The 15133-nt window shown below is 40.2% G+C and overlaps 1 protein-coding gene across 1 annotated transcript; it reads right to left on the bottom strand.

Annotated features, from left to right (window-relative positions):
- Window positions 1–21: 21 nt before the first annotated feature.
- Window positions 22–11484, bottom strand: LOC118470931 (uncharacterized). Its single transcript, XM_055012899.1, has 8 exons — window positions 10218–11484; window positions 9927–10095; window positions 9508–9786; window positions 9155–9348; window positions 8696–9010; window positions 8427–8503; window positions 5303–5779; window positions 22–5132 (listed from the first exon to the last, which is right to left on the bottom strand). The coding sequence occupies exon 8, from the start codon at window positions 3023–3025 to the stop codon at window positions 1643–1645; it is 1383 nt and encodes a 460-aa protein (XP_054868874.1). The 5' UTR covers window positions 3026–5132; window positions 5303–5779; window positions 8427–8503; window positions 8696–9010; window positions 9155–9348; window positions 9508–9786; window positions 9927–10095; window positions 10218–11484; the 3' UTR covers window positions 22–1642.
- Window positions 11485–15133: the final 3649 nt, after the last annotated feature.

Below are 15133 nucleotides of genomic sequence, written 5' to 3'. Positions count from 1 at the left end.
TGCAATTTTTAGATTTCTTTAATTTTTAAAAAATTTTTATTTCTTGCCAAATTTGGGGATTTTTTTTTAAAATAAAACTTTTAAGGGAAGATTTTAAGGAATTTTCTTCCTGAAGATTTTACAAATTTTTTTTATAAATTTGGGGAAATTTTTGCTGAATTTTGGGATTTTTTTCAGACAAGGCAACAATATTTTTTGGTGCTGAAAATGAGGACAACAGGAGGGTTAAGACACCTAAGCTTGACAATCCTGGCAAATATAGCTTTAAATAAGTTTCCCAGCTAATTTTAAGATCTCAATATTCTAAATATCATATCTTATTTCAAGAAATCTTACCAAGCCATTTTTCACTTGTTCTATTAGCAGATTTTTTTTTCACTTATTTCAAGGTAAAAGTTCCTTGAAATAATTTTTTTTTCTTGTTTTGAGAGGAGCATTTTTTTCCAGTGTCGGCAGCTTTTTATGGAAAATATTGTTTGACGTTCAATTCATACATTGTTTTACATATTTATAGCCCTTCTATTAAATTTGATATATACGTATGCACAATTTTAAAGTTTTTAACTGTTTTTTTTGGGGCAGATCACTATTGTTGATTTTTAATGGAATATCTCCATAGCTGTACAGAGGAACATTTTCCTCCTCCACTCCTGTGTTCTAATGCTACATCGTGTTAGTTAATGGTGTTGAAAGGCTCATTGATGATTAGAAAACCCTTTTGCAGATATGCTAGCACATGAATAAAAGTGTGAGTTTTCATGGAAAACATGGAATTGTCTGGATGACCCCAAATTTTTGAACGGTGGTGTATTTGTTTATTTGTGAGAGTCACAAACCTTAAAAGTTGAGAAGCACTGGAAAAAATGCTCCTCTCAAAACAACAAAAAAAACTTATTTCAAGGAACTTTTACCTTGAAATAAGTGAAAAAAACTGCCAATAGAACAAGTGGAAAATGTATTTATTTATCATTTATTATATGGAAGCTAATCTGTTTTGTTCTGAATTTTTTTCTGCTGAAAAAAAAATGAATTCATGGTTGAGTTTGAAGACGATAAACATCTTCGGTTTCTGGCTTGTTGTTTGGCTGTTGCTAGATGGTGTGAGTGGCACAGCTCCCAGTGTGATGTCACAGAGAGACGCTTCCGGAATAATCACGTGAGGATCAGAGCAGCTGAGTTCAGACACTGACATACTTTATTCAATAAGACCCACATTAATCTGTTGTCTTCAGCAGAAGTTACAAATATAAAAAAGGTCTGTTAGAAAAGTCTGTTAAAGTCACTCAGAACAAGTGAGAAGAAGAAAGAATTCATGAGAAGCTGCAGCACACAGTCAACAAAGAGAAAAAATATTCTGGTTTTATGATTTTTATTATTTTATTTTTATTTTAACTACAAAATATGACCTTCATGGTGGCGCTTTATTTTTTTTTAAGCCACTGTGATTCTTGTCTTACAGTATGTCAATACTGTACTATTTCGTCCTCATTTCTCATCCCTGTACATATTGTAAAAATTATTACTACTGTTCTATTATTATTTTTTTCCTATTACTACACCTATTGCTACATAAGCTGCTGTAACAATGTCAATTTCCCCTGGCGTGGGGAGAAATAAAGGACTTATCTATACTGTGATTTTCTCACAAACGAAATGTGGATATAAAAAAAAGGATAAATATTGTAATCGCTATGATGTTAACTCCCACCCAGCTCCTCTTCAAACGGCGATAGTTTCTTCTCACCGCTACGAAGAACCTAGAGACTCTAGATCTCAAATTGTCTGGTCGAGGGATGGCTTCTAAATTAACCTGCAAAACCATCCACACAGCTTCCTTAAAAGATTCATCTTTTGCAGTCATCGCTGCCTCCAGCAGCTTTTCTGCAGAGCCAAACATCCTTTCAAGGTCCTTCGCCATGGCCTTCGATATTTCATCCGTCTCCTGGGTTATTTTTGTGATGAAGTCAGGTGACAGGTAGCGTTCATCCAGAAGGATCAACAGTTGCTTCAGGATGAGCTGGAGTTCCTCTGTGGTGACTAACGCCCTGGATTTACAGAGGAATTTGACCATCGCCTTCAGCAGCAGAGCGCTGACGACGTCCTTTTCTTCGGGGGACAAGTAGAGCGAAGAATGTGATTCTTTTCTGACCTGGGAAGTGGCGGGTTCAGGAGCAGAGACCAGTTCAGTCGCTGGTTCTTGATGGGAGGATCTGTTATCAGACTCAGACTCTTCTGACCTTCTGACTACATACTCGTTTTGCTCGTCCTCCAGATCCACAATGCTCTCACAAAACCTGTACAGGCATGCCGACATTTTATCAAATTGCGTTTTGGCAGCCTTGGAAAATTGATATCTTCTCACCGCTAAGAAGAACCTAGAGACTCTAGATCTCAAATTGTCTGGTCGAGGGATGGCTTCTAAATTAACCTGCAAAACCATCCACACAGCATCCTTAAAAGATTCATCTTTTGCAGTCGTCGCTGCCTCCAGCAGCTTTTCTGCAGAGCCAAACATCCTTTCAAGGTCCTTCGCCATGGCCTTCGATATTTTGTCCATCTCCTGGGTTATTTTTGTGATGAAGTCAGGTGACAGGTAGCGTTCATCCAGAAGGATCAACAGTTGCTTCAGGATGAGCTGGAGTTCCTCTGAGGTGACTAACCCCTTGGATTTACAGAGGAATTTTGCCATCGCCTTCAGCAGCAGAGCGCCGACGACATCCTTTTCTTCGGGGGACAAGTAGAGCGAAGAATGTGATTCTTTTCTGACCTGGGAAGTGGCGGGTTCAGGAGCAGAGACCAGTTCAGTCGCTGGTTCTTGATGGGAGGATCTGTCATCGGACTCAGACTCTTCATGGACCGTCTGTTTGGAAACTTTTTCACAAGTTTCCCTGGAGTTGACTGTAGACACAGACTCAGAAGGCCTTCCTGCTGAAGGACATCTTTCTGAGCTTCTGACTACAGACTCGCTTTGCTCTTCGTCCAGATCCACAATACTCTCCAAAATCTTGTTCAGGCGTGCCGACATTTTATCAAATTGCGTTTTGGCAGCTTTGAAAAATCGCCAACGTTCACGCACCTTTTGTGAAATTGTGAGTTGAATCCAGGTTTACAAACGTATTTATAGACTTTCTGGCCATTATGACATCACACATGACATCACAAAAATTGTGATGTCATGTGTGGTGCCATTATGACATCACACGTGACATCACAAAGAGTGTGATGTCATGTGTGATGTCATAACAACAAAATCAACAAAACACTGCAAATTATTCTGTAGTTCATCAAAATAGAAAATACTAGATTAAAATGTAGATGCAGGAATGAATCTGAGATGTATTTGCTTAACAGGAGATTTGTTTTATGAAACCAAAACATTCCCGTTCTACAGGTTTTGTGTGTGACATTCACCATTAATTAACATGTCGTCCTGCTCTTTGCCTCTGAAACCACTCAGATGTCACCATTTCTCATCCAAATGTAGCTTTGTGTTGAGTCATTTCTATTTAGCGTATTTCCAACTTCCACACTCACCTGCTGGGACAGGTGATCTCCTCAGGTGTCACTCTAAAAGGTTGATCTAAATCGGAAGAAATGAATTTTTATCTCGTAGCCATGCATTTTTTTTTGACAGACTATAGGTCCCTTGAATAACTTTTTAGAGCCCAGCTGAAGTGTTTATTATTTCAGTTTAACTGTGGATTTAGTTGAAACTCCTGTTTAGACTCTTAAATACTGTACAGATGAAACCTGCTCTGAAAACTGTGGATACAAACTGGTGAAAAATGCAGGACTGACCCAGAACCTGCAGCCAAAAGACAGTCATACCACAGCACTTATTCAATTTGCTTGAAACTGGAACGATGGTTTAAGTGTTGCCAACGCTATGCCTGAACCCCCAGAGCAAGGCCTAAGGCGACAGTGGCAAGAAAAACACCCTTTTAACAGGGAAGAAACCTTGAGCAGAACCTGGCTCTTTATGTGGGGGAACCATCTGCCTGCTGGCCGGTGGGTTGAGAGGGACAGAAGAGGTAGAGAGGTATGGTGATTGTGATCAGTCTGACATAGACAGCTTTTAATAAAATTATGTTCAACCAACAAACTACACTCAGTTAAATGGTATCAGCTTTACATCTTCAAACATTTTTTATACTGACAGGCAGCATAAACACAAGTGATTACTAATAGAAGTTAATCATTATTATTTAAAACAGATTTTTGTGTGTTACATACTTAAATAAGACAGAATGAGGTGATTATGATGGAAGTTCACAGCTTTAAACTTAGATTTAGTTAAACACATAGGTAAGCAGTTCAAGGGGCGAAGGAAAGCTAAAATCTAATGATTGTTTTGGTTTTGCAGTTTCGAGCTCTGATCAGCTCAGTGGTTTTGGTGATTGTTAAAAACATAACAGGCTTTTCAAACCTGCTTCCTGAGCTATAAGTTGAGTATCACACAGATAAACGATCAGAAAGAAAAGACTCCTTCCAGTTTAGACAAAAACTGATTAAAATCCCACAGAAATATTATTCGGTCTTGAAGGAGTTTGTGGGAATTAGAATGAATAAGTTAAATTGATAAACGCTGTAGAATTGTTTACAACCACCTTCACAGAATTCCAACTCTGCTCATCAACATTACGTTCCAATTATATATTTACACGTTAAAAATTACTACAAGACTGCATATATTAAACCACTGTAGAAACTTTTATATGGCCAAATAATGAGGGATATTTTCATTTTTATTAATATTATGATGTGCAGCATTTCTATGTAATCAGTCACTTTACCATTCTGTGTATTTATCCCAAGTTTTCAAACAAACAGTAAAATATTCAAATACATTTTGTCTACGTGAGAGATATCCAATGGTTTTAAAATAGTGCTGTTTCTTTGCTTGGTTTTGTTTGTTTTTGGCTATTCTGATTTTCCAGCCATAAAATATGTTTCTGTAAAATCTACTCTTAAAGAAGAGCCTATAATGGAAAAGGTAGAAACAAATACAGGCCTTTTATTTGAGGCTTTTTCTCCTTTTTTTTTCTCCTTTGAGTCCAGTCTCAGTCCAGTCTCAGTCCAGCATCAGTCCAGCATCAGTCCAGCATCAGTTTGGTATCTGCTCTTGTCCGAAGCTGAAACACACAAACAGTACAAATGTTAACAGACACAGAAGTGATGCAGTCTGGAGTATAAAGTCATACAGAGACATCAGGATTTTCTCTGAAGTCAGACCTCGACTGACAGAATGTCTTCTTAATAATTTCAACAGAACTTGTAGGAACATTTTAATTTGGGAGCTTACCTGTCTTATTCTTATCCAGAGCTCTTCTTCATTTTCGTTTTCCCTCTTCCTGGTTCTGTCGTCTTCTTCACTGTTTTAAGCTGTTCCTCGTCGTCTTCCTCACCTCGTCTTGGGGCCGATTCTTCTATCTTTCCTCACCCTGGGGCTCGTCTGACCATTTCTTTTGCTGCCTCAGTGTGGTAAGAAAAGTAGGGACTCAGACAACTGTACTACGTATATTCCGGAATCTGCACCTCTGAAAGTGGCTGCAGAGTTTGGTGTTTCTTAACTGTTTTAAGTTTTTGCTGTATTTTTGCTGTATTCTTTCACATTTTGTTGTGATTCGTCAGCTGCTGATGGAGGTTTCTGCTCGGAGAAGAGTTTATTCAAGAGAGGAGCTTCTTTCATTGAGACAGAACAAATCTGGACAGCAACATCCAATTCCAGTGGACATCTTGAGGTGTTTTCATGGTTGCCGTGCTGGTGCAAAGGTGAAGGCTAGGAAATGGAGATATAAGCCCTTTCTTCCATCAGTCGTCATGGGAAACGTCAACTCTTTGCCAAACAAAAGTGACGAGCTGGAGACATTGGTGAAGACTGACAAAACATGCTGTAATGCAGTCTCCTGTGTTTTACTGAAACCTGGTTGAATCAAAACAACTCAGACTCAACTGTGGATCTACCTGGCTTCACTCTCATAAGGTCAGACAGAGATGCTAAAGCTAATGGCAAGAAGAAATAAGGGGGTCTGGCTTTATCTGTTAACCAGAGATGGTATAACTCCTCACATATAACTGTTAAGGAGAAATTGTGTTGTCCAGATATTGAACTGTTGGCAGTTGCTCTTCAGCCATATTATGTTCCAAGGGAGTTCAGTCATATCATAACAATACTTGTATACATTCCACCCGAGGCAACTGACTTGGATCTGTGTGATGTTTTGCATGATACTGTTGCTAGGATACAGACCCAACATCCTGAGGCACTTGTAATAATATCAGGAGATTTCAATCATGTCAGCCTTTCCTCTCACCTGACCGGATTTACACAGTTTGTTAACTGCACTACCAGAGAAAATAAAACCCTAGGCCTGCTGTATGCCAATGTCAAAGAAGCTTACAGAGCTACTGCCTTACTACCACTGGGCAGGTCAGATCATAACTTGGTTTATCTGCAGACCTGTTACAAACCTTGTGTGCTGAGACAGCCTGCAACTAAAGTCAAAATCAGAAGATGGACTCCTCAAGCTAGTGAAGCTCTAAGGGACTGCTTTGAATCAACAGACTGGAATGTGCTGCTGGAAACATATGAGGACAGTATGAACATTGACAGACAGGTTGATTGTTTTACTGAGTATATCAACTTCTGTAAAGACACAGTCATACCTGCAAAGACTGTTCACTGTTTCCCTAATAACAAACTCTGGATCACAAGCGACATAAAGGTAATCCTCAACCAGAAAAAAAGCTTTTAGAGACGGTGACAAAGAACGACTCAAAGAAGTACAACATGAGTTGAAGAGGAGACTGAAGATGGCAACGCTAGAATACTAAAAGAAGATAGAGAGGAATTTTCAACACAGCAACATCCGTGATGTGTGGAGAGGAATCAGTACCATCTCTGGACATAGCAATAAAAAGAAAAGGGAGCCAATAGTGGGTGATGTGGAAAGAGCTGATGAACTCAACCTGTTCTTCAAAAGATCTGACACTGTGGACACACCTACTTCCGCTGCTGCTCCTCCTTCTTCTCCTCAACATATGGAAATCCCCACTATACCTCCTCCTTCTCCTCTACCGTCTCCTACACATGTCTCCATAGCTGCAGCCACTTCCCTTCTAGCACCTGTACCCTTCTCTGTCACAGAAACAGGCGTGATGCTGGAGCTTGGGATACTTTGCTCTGGGAAGGCAGCTGGCCCAGATGGTGTGTGTCCAAGGCTGCTTAAAGACTGTGCTGCACAACTGTGTCAACCTCTCCACAGGATCTTCAACCTGAGTCTACAGCTGGGGCGGGTGCCTGTTCTATGGAAAGCATCCTGTATTGTACCAGTACCAAAAATCAAATGTCCGACTGAACTAAACGACTACAGACCTATTGCCCTTACCTCACACATCATGAAAACTGTGGAGCGGTTGACTCTATGCCTACTGAGGCTTAAGGTCAAAGACAAACTCGATTCACTGCAGTTTGAACCTGGAGTTTATGTGAGAATCATGTTCTTTGATTTTTCAAACGCATTCAACTCCATCCAATCCACAAGGAACAGTCCTGGCTCCATTCCTGTTCACACTGTATACATCAGACTTCAAATACAGCACTGAGTCCTGCCACATCCAGAAATACTCTGATGACACTGCTATCGTGGCATGTAACAGAAATGGACATGAAGCTGAATACAGGGATCTGATGAGTGTCTTCAGTAACTGGAGTCACAAGAACTGCCTGCTACTCAATGCCTGAAAGACAAAGGAAATGATCATAGATCTCCGCAGATCCAAACCCCATTTTCAGCCAGTGAACACTTGTGGCGTGGACATCGAGGTGGTGACATCGTATAAATATTTAGGTGTCCACCTTGATAATAAGTTAGACTGGTCTAAAAACATAGACTTCATCTACAAAAAGGGCCAGAGTCGACTTTTTTGCCTCAGAAGACTTCGATCATTAGACATCTGCAGTAAGATGCTGCAGATGTTTTATCAGTCTGTGGTAGCAAGTGTCCTGTTTTATGCTGCAGTCTGCTGGGGAGGCAGTATAAAAAAACAAGGATGCAAGGCATCTGAACAAATGGATTAAAAAAGCTGGCTCTGTGGTTGGAATCAGATTGAACACATTGGAGGATGAGGTGGAGAGATGTGCACTGAGCAAGATGGAGGCTATTCTGACAAACATGGATCATCCACTTCATATCTGCCTCAGTGAACAACAAAACATCGGTGGTGGACGGCTCCTATGCCTGCGCTGCAGGACTGAAAGATTCAGAAAACCTTTCTTACCATCAGCAATTAGACTATTTAATTCTAAAGTAAACAGATGAGAACCCAGACAACTGAATTTCCCTTCGGGGATTAATAAAGTTATTGTACTGTATTGTATTGTATTGTATTTGGTTGGGTGCTGCAGTGTTAGAACTCACACCAACCTGCTGGTCGGCTCGTTCTTCATGTGTGGAGTTCATGTTCTCTCTCTGACTGCAGGAGTTTTCTCTGGATTCCTCCTCTAATCCAAACACATTCAGGTTAACTGGGATTCTAAAATGGTCACACGTGTCAGTGCAAGCATCGACAGTTTTGTGTCGCTTTCTGTTCTCTGTGATGGACCGATGACCTCCAGCTAAACCCTCTACAGGACAAAGAGATGGATACACAAAATATTAAAACATGAATGAAGTGAATTTCTTCTTTGTCTCACCTTGTATTTCTCTGTGACAGGGATTCTTTGCTCATTGTTCCACATCTGGTTCCTTGTTCTGCTCTGATCCTTCTTGTTGTTGTGGGTCTTGGAGAGAGTTCGAAAGAGAACAAAAACAGAGCATATGAAATATCTAATGAGTCAGTTTGCTTCATGGACTTAGCTTGTGTTATTTGTCATCTCATGTTCTGGTCCTGGATCCGTTTCGGTCATTTCTTTTCTCATCTTGCTTCTGTTGCTCATTTCCTTCTTCTTTGGGACTTTTCCTTTGTCTCTGATTGTTTTTTGAAATTACTTGGTGTCATGGTGGCAGCTCTGAGGAAGAAAACACATGAATATATATTTTTCAGCTCATTCTGGCATAAATAACTACATTCTGTCAGATGGTTGTACATTAAACACTTCTGTATGTATGCAGTAACTGCAGGGTCATTCTTATTAAAGCATGTTTTAAATTACCAGTGCATCAAGCTCCCTAGAAAGTCATTTATGTTTCTCATCGCAGACTGTTCCTCATCTCTGGGTTCCCTTCTGGTGGGCTCAGTCTGTCGTCTTTATGCAACTCCTGGAACTGTGTCTCTTCTCTTGGTCTACTGGGGTCCTCCGTCCACTCGTCTTTTCTTCTTGGGTTCATGAGTCATCAGAAGTCGGTGCTGAAAGAAAAGACAAAGAAACAACGTGACCGAATCTGGTGTCAAATTTATCTCCTCTTATTGGATATATTTTTTAAAGGACACAAAACATGGTGTCCTTTGGCGATTCTTCTACTCAGTGAGCCGATGATGTGAAATGTGAGAGAGTGGTGTTCTTACCTGTTGAATGATGTCTCTCAGACTCCTCCATTAGAACTACTGCTCCACCTCCCACACCAGCTCCACTTCTTTTCACTCAGCTCCAAAAGGGGTCTTGTTTGCTGTTCCTTGTCGTCAAATTCATTCAGGTTTTGTGAAGCGCTCTTGGTCTGGGACCAGCTCACTTTGGAGATTTGGGGCTACTGTCCCTGACAGCACAATTCCTAGGATCACAGGGACACATAAAGCCTCCACCAGGATAAGGGGGCGATTCTTCAGGGGGGGTCGTTGTGGAAAGATCTGCGAAGAACAAAAAACACAAAGATATATTTTTTAATTGATTCTGACATAAATTAGACAGCTATGTACTATATACTAAATACTTGTGTCAGCATGCAGTATCTGCAGGGTCATTCTGACTAAAGCACATTTTCAATTACCAGTGCATCCTGCTTCTCCAGGCTCCTCATCTCTGAGCATCGTTCTCTTCTGGTGGGTTCCGTCCTCCGTCATCTAACTGCTGGAGCTGTGTCTTGTCCCTTCATCTACCGGGGTTCTCTTTTTCAGGTGTCTTTTCGTCTTGGTTCCTGGAGTCATCAGAAGTCAGCCCTGAAAGACAACATGCAAAAACAACATGCAGAATCCAGTGCAAAATTTCTCTTCTCCTATTGGAGGTTTCAGATTATAAATCAGCAGGTCTAAAGAATAAAATCGAAAGCTGTGAAAATCACCTTTACATGCGGCAGCTGTGGATTCATCTTAATTACCTCGTTGGCCAGCAGACCTTGTTTTTGGAGAGGAAACTACAACACAGTGACAAAAAAATGTGGTTAAAATTAATTAAGGTCAAGTTTTAGGGCATTTTGCCGGAGGTTCACCTTCAGGAGGCCCTAAAGTTGGAGAGGAGTTAGAGGAGGAGTACAAGCTAGAGTTGGTGGAAAAGACAGAGGAGGAGGAGCTAGAGGAAGAGAAGCTAGGGAGGGAGTAGGAGACACTTGGGGAGGGGAGATTGCAAAAGAAAATAAGGGAGGGAGGAGATGTGAGTTGGGAGGAGGAGGAAGTGTTAGAGGGGAAGGGGAGATGTTAGAAAGGAGTCTTGGGGAGGGAGCAGAGGAATAGATAAGGAGGGAGGGAGGAGGTGTGGAAGGGGAAAAGCTGCGTAAGAAGTTTGGGATGGAGATAAAAGAAGAAGTGAGAGTGTGAGGAGGAGAGCTGGGTGAAGACTCGAGGGAGGAAGCAGAGAAAGAGAGATTAACAGAGACCTTTTAATGGTACTATGTGCACTGTGGTAGTAAGATGATGCCACATTCTCCATCACCGCTATAAAACACTGATACATTAACCAGCTGTGGCGCACAAAACCGCAGTCATGATTATGCATGCTGAACCTCAGCATCATGTGCAACCAACAACAGACCGTCTGAGAAATAAGCACACAAACGCATGATGTTCTGTCACAATACAGTCTCCAAGTTAGAAACTGGAAATCAAAATGCGTGCATGAGCATACAGTCACTGACACAGTTCAGAATAAAAGAGCACAACAGCTCTCGGACTCTGATTCAGACTGAAAACACTTTTCAGAGTGATGAAATAACAACATGTGGAGTTTAAGGATTTAGATGACAGATTCCACTGAGAGCTGAGCTCAGTTCAGCTCAAATCTGACGCTGTGTTTTAAACAACATCTGAACATCAGTTCACAAACCGGATCAGCTCTGAACTTAAAACCATCTGAGTCTCCCACAACATTTTCAACCTGCTAAACTCAGCTGTTGTGTTTACACCTGTACGTTCTGACGTCATGACGTTTCCCCACATGCTTCACAGCACCACAGTCTCCATGGTTACCAAAAATGCATACTGTTAGCATTTAAAAAAAAGTCCTACTGCAAACTTGTCTGTTTCTGAAAGTTTCTCCAAGGTTAGCAAAAATCTGTATTTTTATCATTTTATAAATAAAAAAAATAAATAATGCTGGTGCCATCTTGTTCCTAAAATTTTCTCAATGGTTAACAAAAGTCAAACCCCAGCACCCCTCAGTCCCCCCACACAAGCACTCACCATCAACAAACACCTGGCAACCTCCATCGTACGCAAAGTAAACCCCAACAAAGCCACTGGCCCAGACAGGCTCAGGGGCAGGGTACTGAAGGACTGTTTCATCCAGCTAGGTGGAGTGTTTACCGGGTTGTTTCAGCACCTCTTGGACTCAGGCATCATTCCAAAACAGTGGAAGGAATCCACCATCATTCCTATCCCCAAAAACACAAAACCGAAAGACCTGAAGGACTACAGACCAGTGGCCCTGACATCCATCCTCTACAAATGCATGGAGTGAGTTGTATGCCATCAGCTGTTGGGTGAGCTTGAAGGCAAACTGGATCCACTCCAGTTTGCCTACAAAACAAAAAGAGGTACTGATGATGCAAGTCCTCACTCTTTTAGATACAGTCACTAAACAACTGGACTCCACACACCCACACACAAGAATTTTATTCATGGACTTTTCAGCTGCTTTTAACACTGTAAATAACAACACCCTGCTACATCGCCTCTCTGACCTCCACGTTCACCCCACACTGATTTTATGGATAAAGGACTTTTTAATGGACAGACCACAGCATGTGTTTTTAAATGGTTTTAAATCCAGTTCAGTGGTTTTAAAAACAGGGCTGTGTTTTGTCGCTGGTCCTGTTCTCTGCTTATACCAACAACATCACCTGTAGCAGGGAGGGACTGAAGCTTATTAAATATGCAGACGACATGGCCATGGTGGCACACATCACCAACACCCAGGCCCTGACACAATACCAGCAACAGGTTCACACCCTGGTCCAAACTTTTGCTGGAAGTTCACTGGAACTCAATATTTTAAAGACCAAAGAACTATGCTGTGGATCTTCAGGGAAAAGCCCAGACCTGTTCCAATCCCTGAAGATCCACGGTCTGTCTGTGGAGCAGGTGGAGACTTTTAAATATCTTGGGGCAGAGATTGACACCAGCCTGTCCTTTGGCCAGCACGCAAACTCTGTCCACAAAAAGGCACAGCAGCGTCTCCACCTGCTCAGAAAGCTCCGTTCTTTTAACATCAGCAAAAATATTTTAAACCTCGTTTATAAATCACTCTTCGAACCCATTCTCACCCATAACATCTCAACCTGGTTCAATTTCCTCACCATCAAACACAAAACAAAACTTTCCCGAATAATAAATCAGGCCAGTAAAATTACTCAAACAGCCCAAACCTCTCTGTGTGAACTGTACGGATGCTCAGTGATGAGGAGAGCCACCCTCGTCACTGAGGACCCCTCACATCCCCTCCACCACTCCTTCATGCTGCTGCCATCAGGCAGACGCTACAGAACCCCACTGGCCAGGAAAAACATTTACAAAAAATCTTTCAAAAATATGGTCTTGAAAATGATGATTATCATTATTATCATTGTTGTTGTTATCAATCTAAAGTATGTATGTGCACGAGTTTCCACCATCTATGAACTTTTTTCTCACCACATCTGGCCCCTGATTGATAATGATACTGGAAACAAAATCAAGAAATGAAGCTCCCAATCAAACAGCATCATTAACTCACCAGTAAACATCATGTTTATTAGTAAAACACTGACAGAGTCCATTTTCTGGCAATATTACTTCTGATATTTTATATACATGTTGATTTTAATACTTAGTGTTACTTAGGTTTTGGTTAAAGATGTTCCTGTTGATGGAGTATTGTTGGAGTTTGGTATTTTTACTTTTGCTTTATTCAGTCCCTGGCACTACACTCTGTTCTTGTTTGTAATTTTTAAATCATATATATATTTTTTTGTTGGTTGGTCTCTGGTTTGTTTTAAGTTATTCATTTTTGTTTTCTTAATGTGAAATAAAAATCAGTATCATAAAAGGTCCTGGAATTTCAAGTGTCTTGTAAGTTTTGAATGATTGTGGACTTTTGAAAAAAACAAAACAAAGATGAAGCAGAAAATCTTTATCAGTTTGTTATTGCTGGAATATAATTACTTGTTTTTGTTAACAATATTGTAAATATATTAATTTAATGTTAGAGCACACTTTGAGTCTGTAAACTGCCCCTTGATGAACAATATTAATACTGACATTTAAAAAAAAAGACAACATCCCTTTTGAGATTGTTGTATTTTGAATAACATCACTTTTACTTTTTTACTTTTATGACTTTGAATAATGTATTAGTACTATTAGTGTTCTTATTATTATTCTTATTATTCTTAGCATTATTTTTAGTTAACAGTAAGAACGGTCACTTCCGGCGGAAGTGACCGTTGTTACCGTTAGCTTCGACGAACCATCGCTAACCTGTACTGATGTGTGGAAGTTTTTATAGACGGTTGTTTTGTGTCTCGGATAAATATTGTGTCACTTAAAGTAAAGATGATCTCAGTCCAGAATCTGAGAGAGTTGATCAACGAGCGACTAACTGCTGCTGCTGAAGAAATATTCATAGAGTTTGAAAAAATCATCGTCCAGTACCAGGAGGAGATCGACCGTCAGCGCCGACTGCTGGATAATAGCTGGAAATCAGAGATAAAGTTAAACACAGCAGGTTTGTGGAACTGTGATGGTCTGAAGAAGCTGATAGAAGTAAAGTGAGGAGCTGCGGTTTGTGTGGATGAAAAGCAGGATAACTTTCACATTTCTCAGCTGACTCCAACTGGTGTTTAAGTTTCAGGGTTTCGAATGAACTGTGAAAGCCACGTTTTCCATCTTCCATGTATAATATATGTTAATTTAATACAAATGAAATGTACAGAAAGTCTTTTTCTTTGTGAAAGTTGAATTTTCTATCTATGTCCCCATAATTTTAGCTTTTCTGGTGTTCCACATCAAACCCAACTCATTCACTTGGACACACTGACAAATATATTACTACATACTAACTGGTCAATTATTCGTAGTAATTGACCAGTAAGTGTGTCATAAATATCAGTGTATTTCCACAATGTGACAGACCTTCTGTACATTTCATGAACATCAAAATAAAATATGTTATTTCTGGATGGGGGAAAAATATGACCAAAGGAAAACAGGCTAAAATCATATGGGAAAATGTAACTTTAACAGTTCCTTATGACAGTAGTAGCTTCTGTTCAGCCACCAAGTATTTGAGGTCATGTTATTCCAATTATTACTCATAAGTGATCATTTCTGAGTAAAACAGAACAAAATAGAAGTGAAACAGACACTGGCAGTCAGTCTGCATTCTGTAATTTTATCACGGTGAAACGATAAAGGTTCATTGCAAGACAGACAATTTCTAATTACACAGTTACATTTATTGAACCCAGGTAATACAGCAGTGCAACATGTTTACATGATATATGGACACTATCGTACAGTATAAATAGGATGGAATATAAGTGTGGTATAGTACAAGATGAGCTGTGGTAGTATTTAAACAGTTTCCAATAGAGTACAGCAGTTGAAAAGGTAAATAAATACTTACACAGGCAAGAGCCTATCCCAAACGATATGAGGTAGGTGGACACCCAGTGTGGATCACCGGTTCATCACAGCACAACGCTGAGACAGATGGATACCTCAACCTTCAGAAAGGACAACAACATTTTCAGCAAAATATGATGTTAAACTGCTATTAAACCCTTGT

This window comes from Amphiprion ocellaris, chromosome 1 (genome assembly GCF_022539595.1).
Source record: "Amphiprion ocellaris isolate individual 3 ecotype Okinawa chromosome 1, ASM2253959v1, whole genome shotgun sequence".
In the NCBI taxonomy this organism is placed as follows: domain Eukaryota; kingdom Metazoa; phylum Chordata; class Actinopteri; family Pomacentridae; genus Amphiprion; species Amphiprion ocellaris.
Note: the sequence above shows the minus strand (reverse complement) of the source record. Positions and strands in the feature narration are given on the sequence as shown.

Bases quoted from the DNA above. Each gene is read 5' to 3' on its own strand.
- LOC118470931 (XM_055012899.1), bottom strand. From the start codon at position 3,025: ATGTCGGCACGCCTGAACAAGATTTTGGAGAGTATTGTGGATCTGGAC.